The 15,576-nt window shown below is 40.9% G+C and overlaps 1 protein-coding gene across 6 annotated transcripts in view; it reads left to right on the top strand.

Moving 5' to 3' along the window:
• The window catches only part of Luc7l3 (LUC7 pre-mRNA splicing factor like 3), a 36,026-nt gene extending 22,646 nt beyond the window's left edge, over positions 1-13,380 (top strand). Inside the window, exons 4-12 of one of the 6 annotated variants that reach the window (XM_087573147.1) lie at positions 643-787; positions 3,026-3,100; positions 4,647-4,751; positions 6,458-6,619; positions 7,163-7,446; positions 8,353-8,513; positions 11,252-11,392; positions 11,498-11,603; positions 12,935-13,380. In XM_087573147.1, coding sequence (XP_087429273.1) covers positions 643-787; positions 3,026-3,100; positions 4,647-4,751; positions 6,458-6,619; positions 7,163-7,446; positions 8,353-8,513; positions 11,252-11,392; positions 11,498-11,603; positions 12,935-12,983 — 1,228 coding nt within the window. In that variant the 3' untranslated portion in view covers positions 12,984-13,380. 6 annotated transcript variants of the gene reach the window in all.
• The last annotated feature ends 2,196 nt before the right edge of the window (positions 13,381-15,576 follow it).

Here is a 15,576-nt window from a genome sequence, read left to right as displayed (position 1 = left end):
ATTTACTTAATCACATTTACTTAGTTCGTGTTAGTTACTATATTTGTGAGTGCACTAGTGCCATGGTACATTTGTGGGCCTAAAAGGACAGCTTCTAAGTGTTAGTTCTCTTCCATTGTGTGAAATCAAATGCAGGTAGTCAGGCTTAGCAGTGAGCATCCTTACCGACTGAACTGTCTCACTGGTCCCAACTCCTGTTTTATAGATATGATTTGTCCTGGATTCCAGAGAATAGATAGATGCAAAGTAGTGTTATCGCCATGGCTTAAACCTGTGTTTAAAGCTTGTGTTTTTACCTGGGCCTGGTAATGCCTGGTAAACCAGCTATTTGAGAAACCGAGACAGTAAGATCCATGTTCAAGGCCAGTCTGTGCACTTAATGGGGAGCTTTAACACAAAACAAAGGCTGGGTAACAGAGCTCAGTGATAAAGCACTTTGCTAGCGTGTGTAAGGGCCTGGGTTCAGTGTGTAGTACCGCCAGATCCGATAAACAGCCAACTGACTGTTAACCAACTGCAGTGCAATGTATGGTGCCTCCCTTAGTAGGATATCATCTAAAATTTCACTCAAGCTTTGAGATGGGGTGATAGAGAATATATGGCTTGTAATGTTTAAACATTTATTTACTTTCATTTTATCAGGTATGAGAAGAGTTCTCGGTTTATGAAAGTTGGCTATGAGAGAGATTTTTTGCGATACTTACAGAGTTTACTTGCCGAGGTCGAGCGTAGAATTAGACGAGGTCATGCTCGTTTGGCATTATCTCAAAATCAGCAGTCTTCTGGGGTAAGTATGAAACGAACTTAGACTAGGAAAGAGCTCTTGTTCTCTGTAGTTCCAGGCATCTCATTATTTTAAACTTGTCTTCCATTCATTGCTTTCGCCTTTAAAATTACATAAAATGTGAGAAGCACCTTTCTTTCTTTTTTTTTTTTTTTAAAGATTTATTTATTATATATAAGTATGCTGTAGCTGTCTTCGGACACACCAGAAGAGGGCATCCGATCCTATTACAGATGGTTGTGAGCCACCATGTGGTTGCTGGGATTTGAACTCGGGACCTCTAGAAGAGCAGTCAGTGCTCCTAACCACTGGGCCATCTCCCCAGCCCCCGAGAAGCACCTTTCTTTCTGTTACTCGACGTATAGGGAAGCATCTTCCCCCTCAAGTGTGCGTGCGCTTGTTTGTTTGTTTGTTTTGGTGGCACTGCTAGAGGTCAAACCATGAACTTTGCACAGCTAGCAAGTGCTCCCCCGCTAAACTACATGTCAGTTCTCTGGCTGCTTCATCCTAGGAAAACCAGGACAGGTAGTCGTCCTGGTAACTAACCCCAACCCAGTGAGTCATGATCCCTCCATGATAGAATGGGAGAAGCAGGGGGCCAAGACTGTCTGAGGCAATTGCTTTTCCAAGGAGATCATGGGTAGAAAGACTCCTAACAGTGACCTTCGAAGGCAAGCAAGGAACTAGCTAGCCAGCAGAATCAAAAGGAAACTGCGCTGGGGTTGGGGTGCAGTGAGGTTAAAGGCAGAGAAGGAGAAGGAGAGGAGGTCATTTCTTCAGACAGAGCCACGGCAAAGCAAGGGTGCAGGTGAAAAGATCTTGAGCGTATTTCTTGAAGGCTCACTCTGGCTTTATAATGGGACTGATCTGAGGAGTGTACAGTGGAAGCAGCGAGTTATCTGGGGGGTTGTGTGGTGATTATGGTGGGCTGGGTGAAGATGGTTGAAAAACCAACAGCTTGCTGGGGCGAGAATTTGGGTGAGCAGGGAAGAGGAGAAATTCTTCCCACATGGTTCTTGGTTTAAGCATCCAGGTGACTAACAGAATTTAGTGTAGATCGGAACTGGAGAAAATTCTGTTCAAGTTTCTATCTTAGAAATGTCAAATTTGAAATGCCTTAAGTACCCAAGCAGAGACATTTAGTAGGAGGTGAGACATGACATAAACTTGTAGTTGCAAGTCAGGCATGAAACCAAAATCTTCCCAGTGTATTACTTTCTACAAATTACTAACCTTCACCTAGTGTCTTGGTTTTGTCTCTGTTAAATGGAAATAATAAAATAGCTATAAGACAAGTCAAGTTTTATGACCAGTGGTAGCACAGATGGTTAAATGCCCAGCAGATGGTAGCTATTTGGATCTGGAGCTCGTGGAGGTGCCCAGAAGGGATGGCAGGCATTCACTGCCATGCCCAGTTGAAGATTTTTCTTAAGTATCAGTAACTCTATGTGTAATTGGCTACCAAAGATCAAAGATAATTGGATTAGTATCAGGTGATTTTTTTAAATATTTATTTATTTATTTATTTATTTATTATATATTAAGTATACTGTAGCTGTCTTCAGACACACCAGAAGAGAGCATCAGATCTCATTACAGATGGTTGTGAGCCACCATGTGGTTGCTGGGAATTGAACTCAGGACGTCTGGAAGAGCAGTCAGTGCTCTTAACCGCTGAGCTATCTCTCCACCCCCTAGTATCAGATGATTAAGCAGTTACTGTTCTGCCAAGACAGGGTCTCCTTTGGTGAAGACTACTGGCTTTAAATTTGTAGTTGAGGATGATCTTAAAGTTTGTTTGTTTGTTTTTTCCAGACAGGGTTTCTCTTTGTAGCTCTAAAACTCACTTTGTAGACTAGGCTGACCTTGAACTTTGAGATCCACCTGTTTCTGCCTCCACTTTCCAAAGAGCTTGTAGACATGTATCATGTTGCTCAGCTCCTCTTTGCCTTTAATTACTAACTAAAAACACTCATGGGACTTGGTGGCATAATCCCATATTCTTAGTTAGCACTTGGGAGGTTGGGACAGAGTATCTTTTTATTGTTTTAAAGGGGAAAAAATACACATCTGTTTCCATGAGAACCTGAATATGTTACTATTAGGGGTGGTGCTTGGATCAAACCCAAGGCCTAGTGCAGATCAGGATCTCTGTCCCTGGACTCAAGAGGTTAGATAATTTTCTTTGGTATTTTACTTATCAGTTAATAAAGTATTAACATACTTTATTGTTTTTAACAGGCTGCTGGTCCAACAGGCAAAAATGAAGAAAAAATTCAGGTTCTGACAGACAAAATTGATGTGCTTCTACAGCAGGTGAGAGTCGTTTGTAGAAGTGAGAAAATCCATGGAGCTAGGTGCCTTGGCAAACAGTTTAATCCCAGCATTGATGGAGATGACAGGGCCATGACCCTGTCTTAGACAGAAACAACTGAGACGTGATTAGTAAGGTTAGAAAGTAAACATGGGGGGTTGGGGATTTAGCTCAGCGGTAGAGCGCTTGCCTAGCGAGCGCAAGGCCCTGGATTGGGTCCCCAGCTCTGAAAAAAAGAAAAGGAAAAAAAAAAGAAAGTAAACATGGAAAGATTTTGATTGATTATAAGGGACATACAAACTGAAATCTCAACTAGGGGGAGATACTTAACAGTATTTTATTGGTGTCCATTAAAAAGGTTAACTAGCCCAGCACTATGGCACACACATTTAATCCTAGCACTCTGCATGGTTCCAGGCTAGTCTTGTTTACAAATCAAGTTCCAAGATAGCCACAACTACACAGAGAAACCCTGTCTCAAACAACAAAAATCAAATAACAACAACAACAAAACCCCAACAGTATAAAATGCTTGAGTGTTGTGAAGGATTTGGGCTTTTAGAGTTATTAAATGTTGCTGGTGGGTGTATAAAATGATTCAGGTATAGGCAGTCTAGAAGAGTTTAATCTGGTCCATCCCCGTCCTGCCCCTCCCCCCCAGATAGTTTGTTTCTTAAAAGGTTAAAAAAATGTACCTGTGAACTTAGGCAAAACAGAAATGTGTCTGTACAACTTGGCACACCACTGTTTTAAAAATCATTCATACCCCCACCCACCACATTCAAGTGTTCATTAACAATTCTGTGAGAAAGTCATGTGGGGTGGTCATAAGTTCAGTATTAAGGCAGGAGGAATGCCTTTGAGTTCAAGGCAAGTTTTGGCTCTGGTGAGTAGCAGGCCAGCCAAGGCTGCAGAGACAGAATACTGTCTTAAGAAAACCAAAGTTAAATTATGTATAGTGAAATAATATTCTGCAATGTAAAGGAACTTAACTATTTGCAATAATATTGATAAATGTTTAAACCATTTATTAATGAGTGAAAAAAGATAGACTGAGGAAGAACTATAAACCACATAATGTATAAAACTTGGGAAAATACAGTCTAATCTGTAGTGACAGAAGATTATTGATTGCCTGTCTGGTCATATGTATAATGTTGAGGTTGAAGGAGGTGCTAAAATGAATAGGAAGAAATCTTTTTTTTTTTTTTTTTTTTTTTTTGGTTCTTTTTTTTGGAGCTGGGGACCGAACCCAGGGCCTTGCGCTTCCTAGGCAAGCGCTCTACCACTGAGCTAAATCCCCAACCCCGGAAGAAATCTTTTGGGGGAAGGAAGGAACGTGTCTAACTGGTAATGATGATTTTCCTGGGTATGTGTTTGTCCATACTTATAATCTTTGCATACTTAAAATCTACATCATCTAAGCTATAAAAGAAAAATCATATTAGCAAGCAAAATGACAAATCTACTGAAGGCTAGTAAAGCATGGTGGCTGTAAAATTCTTTGCTTGATTTGAGAGGAATCTTGACTTTGTGTTTCTGTCTTAGATTGAAGAGTTAGGATCTGAAGGAAAGGTAGAAGAAGCCCAGGGAATGATGAAATTGGTTGAACAGTTAAAGGAAGAGAGAGAATTGCTAAGATCTACAACCTCGGTGAGTTTTATCCTGTTATGTTCCCAAGAAGCCTGTTAGTTACATGGAATCTGTTCTTCTTAGAAAGTCTTAATACCTTTTTCTGTTGTCCAAAATTTAGTCTTGATCAAACATATTCTTAAAAGGCCATGTGTGTTGGATTGGCAGGTCACAAGGTTATGCCCTGCCTTACATTGAAGGCATCCTCAGACAACATGAAGATACAAAACAAAACCCCTCACACTGTTTCCCCCAACCCCCTCCACATACATGCAGTGCAGAGGAGCAAACATAGGGTGTCGTGCTTGTCCAGCAAGTACTCTTAACCTCTGAGCTATTTCCCCAGCTAGTGACTTCACTCCGGTACCAAGCAAGGAATGTGCTTCAATACCAGACACTAGCCAGGTGTCTGCAGGTTAGTGCTGGCAGTTTATCTGAAGATAGCGTTAGACTTCACAAGTTGGGAGCATAATTCTGAAGCTTGTGTTTGTTATGGCGTTCTTTTCCTTTCCCCTTTCCCTTCTCCCCATCTGATGCGCACATACAGTCCCAGGCACATGTATGTCAGATGTCACTCACGCCCCAGGTTTTACCTGTGCTTCTGACTAACGTTAACAATTCAGAGCGTTCACAAACCCTCACCTCGGGTTCAATTCATTTGCTCCCGTACCTCACAGATGTCTGAAACACGTTCACCAGCTTATTATAAAGGATATTACAAAGGATGCAGAGGAAGAAGACATGCATAGGTATGGGAGAAGGGTGGCGAAGCTTCCGTCTCCGCTTCAGGTTCACCACCTTCTAGGAACCTCCATGTACTCAGGTATCTGGAAGCTCAGGCCCTTTTCTGGGTCAAATTGGAGACTTAATTCTATAAGCATTATGGAAACATGGACAACTGGGTAGAAATGTGATTAGGCAAGAAGAATATGATATAATACAATAGACCAAGTAGGGGAACCCAGTAGCCTGCCTGTCCAGGTCTTTTTATGACACCCGCCCCAGCATTCTCTACCCTCTGTTGGGCAGAGTCCCCATTAACCTAGGGACCCTGTGATCAGACAAGTAGATAGTGAATTTCTTGGTCTACTCCAGGTCACAAAGGTAAAGGAAGGTTATATAGAGTTTTTGAGACTTCTCTTAGGGAGAAGTTAGAAGAATGGGTAGAAGTGATTACTGCATGTTATCTCACTACAGGCTGCATTCTATGATTTTTACATTTATTATTCAGTCTTTGTGTAGTCCTGTCACAGCATGTATGTTGAGATCAGAGGACAACTTGAAACTTTAGTTCTCTCCTTCCATGTGAACTTTTTGTGTCATCTAGCTTGGTGGCCCTGCCTTACAGTATTAGTACCCGTGTGAGTTTGAGTTCCATTTACTCCATACTTGTATTTACGGTAGTTTAACTGAGGAGTGCAGTGTATGCTTTAGGTGCTATTGATAAGGTGTTCTGGTTACTGCTTCTGTTGCCTCATTGTTGTGAACTCAGATTGTTCACCATGAGGTTCATTTCTTAATGATTGAGTGATTGTATCTATGTGAAAGCAGTTTAGACTAAAATAACTTTCTGAACAGTTACCTTTTTCAAGGTGATTTGGTGTTGAGCAGTTAGGTCAGGTGAGCAGTGGCTCTTTTCCACCCTTTCCTTTCTAAAACTTGAGCAATTGGTGTTCAGTTATGGCTGGAGAGATGGAAAGTAGATGTTAGATTCCTTCTCATTTCAGACTATAGAAAGTTTTGCTGCCCAAGAAAAACAGATGGAAGTCTGTGAAGTGTGCGGAGCTTTTTTGATAGTAGGAGATGCCCAGTCCCGGGTAGACGACCATCTGATGGGGAAGCAGCACATGGGCTACGCCAAAATTAAAGCCACTGTGGAAGAATTGAAAGTAAGTTCCTCATAAGCACACATGCAATCTGTAAGTCCTAACAATAACTATCACTAAAAGTACTGTATTTCATAGAGCTAAAGTTTATACGTATCTAAAGCTGTGATGTGTGGAGGTTGGAGCTTGTTTAATGTGCCCCCAACTGTGGGCTTGATCCTTAGTCAAAAAGGAAGAACGCAGTGACAACTCCTGTGACAGTTTCTTGTTCACCAACATATCTTATTAACTTCGTTTTCAAATACCAGAAATTGAAACTTAAAGGTATTTCTCAAATAATGGTTACACACACACACACACACACACACACACACACACACACACACACACACACACGATGCCAGAATTTCTACATTTCCCCTGACGATATGGGACTCCATAAGCAAATTAGTCCATACATTGCCTGGAAATGTCTTAAAGTTGTTATAAAACTCTATCTTGAGCTAGGGAAGTGGCTTAATGAGAGATTACTTGCCTGGGATTCTCAAGGCCTTTGGGCTGGTTCCAGTACTACAACAATTAAAAAAGCCAATTTGATTTCCTTAGGAAAAGTTAAGAAAAAGAACAGAGGAACCCGATCGGGATGAACGTCTCAAAAAAGAGAAGCAAGAAAGAGAGGAAAGAGAAAAAGAGCGGGAGAGAGAAAGGGAAGAACGGGAAAGAAAAAGACGAAGAGAAGAGGAAGAAAGAGAAAAAGAAAGAGCTCGTGACAGAGAAAGGAGAAAGAGAAGTCGTTCACGGAGTAGACACTCAAGCCGAACTTCTGACCGGAGATGCAGCAGGTCTCGGGACCACAAAAGATCACGGAGTAGAGACAGAAGGAGAAGCAGGTATGTAAATCTGCTGACAGTGTCTGGTTCGTGATGACACTACAGTGTACAGTTATGAGCAAAAAATAGTAAATGACCTTTTGTTGTAGTGGGGCTCTCATATGTCATAACTGAGCGGTTGTAAGTTGAAGAAAATGCATTAAGTCAGTACGGAATCTCATGCTGACATAGTACCCCGCTTCTCCTTATTGATCACATAGCTGATGGAGAACTAACTGTGAGTGATTGTCGCTACCCAGGTTTAGGATGAATGTGGAGCCTGTGTTTCTAGCCTAAGTAGTGATTCAGATCCTAAATTTGAAATGAAATATCTGATGGATGTACATTACTTTTGTGCTGTCATAAAATCAGATTATTTTATTGAACCACTAATAAAAGACTGCATGTTTATGTGTTAGATAGACTTGTAAGGGTTGAAAGGTGAGCTTTCATCTTTAAGGAAGCCCCTTCTGTTTTGGGTTTGAGATAATCTTTCCAGGACTCAGTCTACCAGGTAGTATATCTCTTGTTTTGTTTTTGTCAGGTTTTGTTTTGTTTCATTTCAAAACAGGGTCTTTCTATCTGTGTCTGGCCTGGAGCTTGCTGTGTAGATCAGGCTGGTCTCAAGTTCACTGGGATCTGCCTGCCTCTGCTTCCAGATTGCTGGGATTAACAGCAAGATTTTCAATGATTTTTATCCTTGAGATGTCTAATGTAAAGTGCTTTGCTATTTTTCTTTTTTCAAGACAGGGTTTCTTTGTATAGCCCTGAATGTCCTTAGAACTCACTCTGTAGACTAGGCTGACTGTTGTTTCTTAAGGGAAACTTTTACTTTAAAATTATTATCAAATAGTAATATATGTGATTCTCTGAGCCCTTTTAGTAATATCAGCTGAAACTGTTTTCCTTTTTCTTTAAATTATTAAGAAGTAGAGATCGACGAAGAAGCAGAAGCCATGACAGATCAGAAAGAAAACATAGATCTCGCAGTCGGGATCGAAGACGGTCAAAAAGCCGAGATCGAAAGTCCTATAAACACAGGAGCAAAAGTCGGGACAGAGAACAAGATAGAAAGTCCAAGGAGAAAGGTTGGTTCAGTATGAGAGGTGCTGTCAGTAGCCTGGAACCCACTTACTGTGCTGCAGAGCAGTCAGCTCAACTTCAAGCTCTTACTTCTCTCTTCCTGCTCTGGTGTGTGACAGTGGAGGTTGGCCTTGTTATTCAGTTAGCAACCTGTAGGCTTTTGTTGTCTGGATTCTTGTGAGTTTGTGTTGCCTTTGAGGATGATGATGCTTGAGAATGTTTTAACTTTGGCTACATTTATTTTAAACTGCAGTATTCCATAATGTTTCCCAGAGTGCACTGCACATCCATTTGTTGTTCCTACTGTGCAGCTGTCATTGGCTCAGCAAGTAGCTTCTGTGTTCACAGAAGGTGGACACCTCACTGTGTCTCTTACACCTCATTGTGTCTTAGCAAGTGTGTTGCATCCACGTGCTGTTCCCTTCTGCTTTCTTCTGGTGTCTGTAGCTGCTGTGTTACTATGTTACTGGTATTAATGAACTGTAAAGTTTGCCCTTGGCCTATTATAAAAAATTCTCTTTTAGCCTTTATTGGAGGATAATGTTTTCCGTAATCATCAAGGTCTCCTTTTAAAACTTAATTTTATTTTGGAGTTATTTTAGCATCTTTGGTTTTTATATTATTTGGGCTGTTTTGCTTTGTACAGTTTTAAGGAAGAGAGAAAGGGTCTCCTCTCTTTGTTCCTGCTTCCATCCTGTCCTTTCCCAGTGTCTGCCCTTTGCTACTGTGTTACAGCTAACCATGTGTGGCACTCCTAGTCTCACACTTCCTTCTGAGAGCTATCCCACTAGATTTGGCATTTGTTTGTTGGCCTCTGCTTATTTAAAGTCAGACGTTGTTTCTGTGATTTAGACTGCAGTTGTTAAAGGGCTAACGCTTTTATTTGAGTGGTCTCCTCCTGTACTGTGTTTTATTTAGAAAGGCTTTGGTATATTTTAAGTGAGATCAGTTTTGAAGAGTCACCTGATGACTCTTGTATCAGATCGAATCAATCGCCCGTGTTTTGAGGATCTTGATCACATATTTCTGTGTTATTAATTGTTCTTTTCTGGTCTTGCCATTTAAATAGACACATTTGTATAATTTTGTGTTGAAGCAAAAATGTGTCCTGAATTCCTGACTTGTGACACTTGTGACAGGATGAATGTAGTAAAGCTGAGGTTTCCTGCTGAGACGTGGGACAGAAGACTGGATCCTGAAAAAACTTACAGGCCTATTTTGTTTGGGCATGCCATTATAGCATTAACTTCAGTGTTAGGATGGCTTCTAGAAACATTGAGTCTATTGGCTTATGGAGGTTCTCGACACTTGTGAGTGTACAGACAATGGCATTCTGGCCCGTGGGCGTCAGGCATCTGTACTGACAGACATTTAACAATGGCAGATGAGTAAGACTGCTCATGCTCCGGGTACTGTGATCATAATAGAAGCACCTAACAGAACTCCATGAAGGGGTAGTTATTTTTTACAGATAGCTATCTATACTCTGTTCAGAGAGTTTCTATTTAATCCATAACCATAAAATCCAACACACATTATGGATATCCCTAGGACTATTAAGATCTACCATATTTACATAGGCCAGAAGATAAGATTTTTGGACTACTAGTCCTCTACGGAGCAACAAGACGACCCTTCCTCATTGAAGCTACCTGTGCGCTGGAGAAGCCCATAAGGCTCAAAGGGAGGACTTTCCCACAAGGTCAGTTAGAGCACAGTTTCCACAGGCGGACAGACAGACAGATGTGAAGCAAGTCTTATGGTTAACCTGCTTGTTTTACAAATGTTGGACCTGATATGCACTCACTTATGCAAGATGCAAGTCCACAGCCCTGTGTTTACACTCCCATCCTTCCGGGTGTTTGGGTCTGTGATGGCTGTCCATAGAGAGTGCCTGCCTCTCTTCAGACATATTCTGTCATGATCTCCTTTGCCAGACTAGTTACTCTTAGTTGTTTTGTTTGTTTGTTTGTTTGTTTGTTTGTTTGTTTGTTTTTCCCTTTTCTTTTTTTCGGAGCTGGGGACTGAACCCAGGGCCTTGCGTTTGCTAGGCAAGCGCTCTACCACTGAGCTAAATCCCCAACCCCGTTACTCTTAGTTTTAAGAAGGAAAGATCGCTTTTATGGAAAGGTGCACGTAATATTTCCTGCAGAATCCTATTTAGAGGGATATGGACAACTCCTCCCTCTAGTGGGCTTCCTCCCCGACCCCCCCCCCCCCCCTTACCTTTTAGGGAAAAAAAACTCTTAGATTTCATTACAGAAAATAGACATTTGAGTTCTAGGATTATTTGAAGATCCCATTTTTTTAATAGGTGTGTCCCCTCTTGGATATTTAAATATACATAAATATTCTTTTAATAAACATGTCATTTAAATGTTAAATTTCTTTCTGATGCCACTTTGCTTGCCATTGCAACTTAATTACCCCAGGTTAACAGCTTTGTTGTATTGTCTTTTGTACCTTTCCTGCTGCCTTTGGTTGGTCTTTATCTAGAATGAATCTACTCAAGTTGTAAATTGTGGGGCGACTTTAGCAAGTTTGAGGGAATTTTCTGTTTCCTTTCAGTTCTTTTGCCCTTTCCCTCTATAATCTACAACCAACATCACCGAACTCTGCAGCAGACTGTTTCTTACAGGCCGTGGGAGATGGTTCTTTGCTCTCAGTGTTCCCCTTTTTAAGTAGTAATGGATATGTTGTGTTTCACTCTAAATTCCATGGTCAATGTCTTCTTTTATGGCAGAAAAGAAGGGAGCCGATGATAAAAAGAGTAGTGTGAAGTCCAGTAGTCGAGAAAAACAAAGTGAAGACACAAACCCTGAGTCGAAGGAAAGTGACACTAAGAGTGAGGTCAATGGGACCAGTGAAGACATAAAATCTGAAGGTGACACTCAGTCCAATTAAAACTGATCTGATAAGACCTCAGATCACACAGAGGTAAGTGCACTGTTTCTCACTTTGATTAGGGCTTTTTGTTACTGTTTGACAGTGCAGCGTAAGTATGCACAGACGAAGACGGAGCTAAGCCGTGTAAGAAGACATACAAAAGCCTCTTCTGAAGGAAAAGACAGTGTAGTCCTGCAAAACATTTGGAGGTACATTGTTTTGTCTCAGCTATTTTGTAGCAGACTTCGTGCCCCCATTAGTGTGCCTCTTTGGAAATTACTGTCCACGTATGTAATGTAGTCGCCATTGAAAGTTAACTATCCTTTTTTTAGGGATTTTGCTGTTATTTCTTTTTTTTTTTTTAAATGAAAAGGTTGAACTGTTTTTTTCTTTTTGGTATTAAGTCCATCTTGTGTTGGTACATTGGCAGAAACATATGCTTTAAAACTTTTAACTATTTCTGAGGCACATGTTGGACTACTTTGTTTTAATTAAACTGCTAGTATTTATTTGTCCAGGATGTTTCTAGTTTTTTGCTTTATTGCCTTGCATTCTAATGCAGTTTGTTCTGTAACTCGAGAGCCAGTAGCATTGGATTGATGGAAGTGTAGGGTTTATGAATTATTGCAGCTGACTACCATACCTCACACAGCGTTGGTGTTGTGAGCGGCCCATGAAAAGCCAAATTAGAAATCAAGGATTCAGTCAAACTAAGCAGGTATTCATGCCAGGTACTCCTTTCTCTACCCACATCCGTGTTTGAATGCTATTGCCTGTGACCTTTACGCTTAACTGTTGTGTATCCTTTTTGTTCTTTACAAGAAGCACAGAGGGGTTTTTTGTGTATTGCGTGAAATCTTACAAATCATATGTTAACAGAATGGAATTTTTTTTCAACTGTGTGTAGGGATGCAGTGGTGCCCAGAATTAGATATCTTTAAAGAATTTTAAATACAATAAACACTTCATATTACCCGCCTTGTTACATTCAGTGCAGTTCTCAAGTCTTTAAGAGGTATGTGTTTAACGTTTCCTACTGTGTAGGAGAATTTGCGGTCAGCCATAGTATAGAGGAGTAGCCACTGGCTGAGACATTCACAGCATCAGCGTCTAGCAGACACACACTGGATCAGTGACACAAAGACCTGATCTCACTGTCATCGGATGAGGTTGGCTTCTTAAAGAACTGTTTAAAGCTAGGTTTTGTAGGCGTTCTTAAATCCTCTAACTGTTCAATCTTTGGGCTAGTGGCGTGGGATGAAATATTCCTAATGAAAGGAAGTACCAATTAGTTGATTTATTGGTGGCATTCCTGTCTTAGGAAAGCAATGTAGTTATGTCTGTGTGAACCGTTCACACATAAGCAGCACACACAGGCACATGGCTCTAAGAACCACACCAATGCCTTGATGTAAAAGCAGTACACTTTATATACACATGTACATGGTTAGCAGTTAGCGACTGGGCCAACACGTAGTCATAAAATTCTACCTTTTATATGCTGTCTAATTATCAATTTTCCCCAAATTTTGCATTGTAGGACTACTGTTGAAGAGTTTTTGAAGAATACTGAAAACGGAATAAAGTGAAGATCAACATTAAAATGAGGTGAAAGAAAGCTATAGTGGAGTAGAAAAAGTATAAAGCGCAGTTAGTTATTTGGTTTTTTTATTATTATTATTATTAAAAATTAATTCAGGACTGTTGTGACCTACCAGATTTCAGAACATGTGTTAATAGCACATATGCCACTTTGAGAACTTAGGTCCTGTATCATATTTTTTCTTTAAGACTTTTTAAGAAATATTACCTAAACATGTGGCTTGCTCAGTGTTTACTTGCAAGTTTTCAGTCTTGGACTCTGAAGACAGGATTAAACGTTAGTATTCATGTGAAGCAGACTGGGATTCCATTTTTACACCTCTGCTATCCTTAGCCTTTGGATTTAGAAGTGACAATAAAGTATCTCTGACTTTCTGTTACAAAGTTGATTGTCTGTGTCATTGAAAGGCTTTAGTGTTGCTGTTCCTAATGACGTGGCGACTCCAGACTAATCCCTTGTTTTTAAATGGGAGGCACACTGTTCACACAGGTGTAGTGAGCGCTTTCCCAACTTGTCCTATTGAAGGGAAATATTTTATACAACTTCCTGTTTGATGTTTTAATGGTGCTTCAATTTTGGGTGGTTGTGACTACATTTGGATTGGCTTTCAATAGCAAAGGTATACAGTGAACTAGAATATATTTTTACACCCATGAGGTTTCTTTAGTAGTAAAAGGTTCTAAATAACCTCTCAGTGTCTTTCTCTGACAACCTAGGAAAAGGATTTAGACAGACATTCAGAAACTTTCATCAGTTTTCTTCTTTTCTTTAAATCCTATACCAATAATTTCTTTTAACGCAGCCTTGTTTGGTTATAAATGTATATGTTTCTGCATGTAGTGTGTAGTGTATATAACAAGGATATTTGAAAAATAAAGCCGGTGTTTGGTCTGGAAGTAGCAGCATGTTTGTAACTAGCCCATGGGCTGCACAGAGTCTTCTCCCTGACCACAGATGGTCACATATCATAGCGGTTCCTCGTGACTTTGAGTACTGCCATCAGTTTATAGGTGAAGGAACTGAGCAAGTGGCTTATCTAGGAAATGGCCTCTCTCATGTCGATCAGTGTTAGGGCATGGAGACTGGGTCTCTGCTCTTTTCTAACTGTAGTGCCACTGCTCCTTCCTGTATGTGTTAGGGGTCATCCTGCGACGATTTATTACATAAAATACTCTCTACTAAACTTGGACGAATCATGAAGCCATCGCTTTTGGAAGTCTATATGAAAATCTGTTACTGGGACAGAGCCCTCTGGCTCCCCCCTGCTTACCTAGAGATGCAGCGGCAGGTGGGGAGACTGCTCTGAGGATGTGACAGATGAGACAGGTGAAGACGCAGTTACTTGTCGCAACTATCAAGTCATCCAGCTCTAAGCGCTCTTTTGTTGCTTGATGACATTGTTGTATTAAGAATGAAATGTAAGAAGTCTGCTCAAGTAGTAAGATGGCAGATCCTTCTGCCTCATCTAGACTCAGCAGTGAGCATAAATGAAGTGCAGCACCTGGGAAACGCCTGGGGAAAGGTGTCCTCTGGACGTGTAGGTGCAGAGAGAATCCGGGAGTTTGCTCCCTAGGTGTCTAGTATAGAGGGTAGGAAACTTACTGTAAGAAATGCATTTCCATTTTGTAGACCAAATAGCAGACTCTGTCATTGTGATATTGTGTGTGTGTGTGTGTGTGTGTGAGAGAGAGAGAGAGAGAGAGAGAGAGAGAGAGAGAGAGAGAGAGAGAGAAGGAGAAGGAGAAGGGAGGGGGTGTGTTGTCTGTTTGTTACGTCTCTTTGGGGGGGGAGAGAGGGGGGGGGAGAAGGGAGGGGGTGTGTTGTCTGTTTGTTACGTCTCTTTGGAGAGCCAGTCTTAATTTTGAAACCAGGGCAAGCTGTTAGTTGATCTTTTTAAAAATGCCTTTTTGGGACTTTTTACCACATGAAAGTACAACAGTATAATCAATCTCTGTTACCCTATCTCCAGTAATACTCGTAGCTGTAGTTAGTCCCGTGTGTGTGCATGTTTTCAGTGTGAATGGGGAGGGGACTTGCACAAATGTATAGGTGTGTATTTGTGTGTGTGCATGTCTACTCTTAAATGTATTCTCAAGCAAGTCTCAGTTATGCTGTGTAACCTATGTCTCTGAAAGAGGAAGTTCCCTTTGTAAAATTTATCCTTTATTCCGTACTTCTCAGACTGATAGCTCTTTGTAACTCTCAAGAGGGTAGAGAACTGGAGCCTGCTCTTAGGCCTCTCCTGTAGAGTGTAGACAGCAGACAATCTCTGCAGCAGATTTCCAGCTACACTTCAGTTGGATTTGAAACCACTTGTGTACCTCTGTAATCATGAGCTGTTAAACTCTTCATGGTGTTCTGCTTAGATAAATTCTTCTAGAACAGTTCTCACCTTGAATACAAGCAATATCACCGAAGACCAGAGGCCATTCAAAGGTCTAAGAACACATACCCTTTTAGCTGAGCCACCTAGTTAAAGATTTTAGGGCTGTACAATCGGAATGTTTTTTTACTTCCCACCTAGGTGATAGATAGATGGATTGTTGAGTGGCTTCAGTGTGCTTTAGATACCTTGTACG

Source organism: Rattus norvegicus, chromosome 10 (genome assembly GCF_021556685.1).
Source record: "Rattus norvegicus strain SHRSP/BbbUtx chromosome 10, alternate assembly SHRSP_T2T, whole genome shotgun sequence".
Lineage (NCBI taxonomy): Eukaryota > Metazoa > Chordata > Mammalia > Rodentia > Muridae > Rattus > Rattus norvegicus.
Note: the sequence above shows the minus strand (reverse complement) of the source record. Positions and strands in the feature narration are given on the sequence as shown.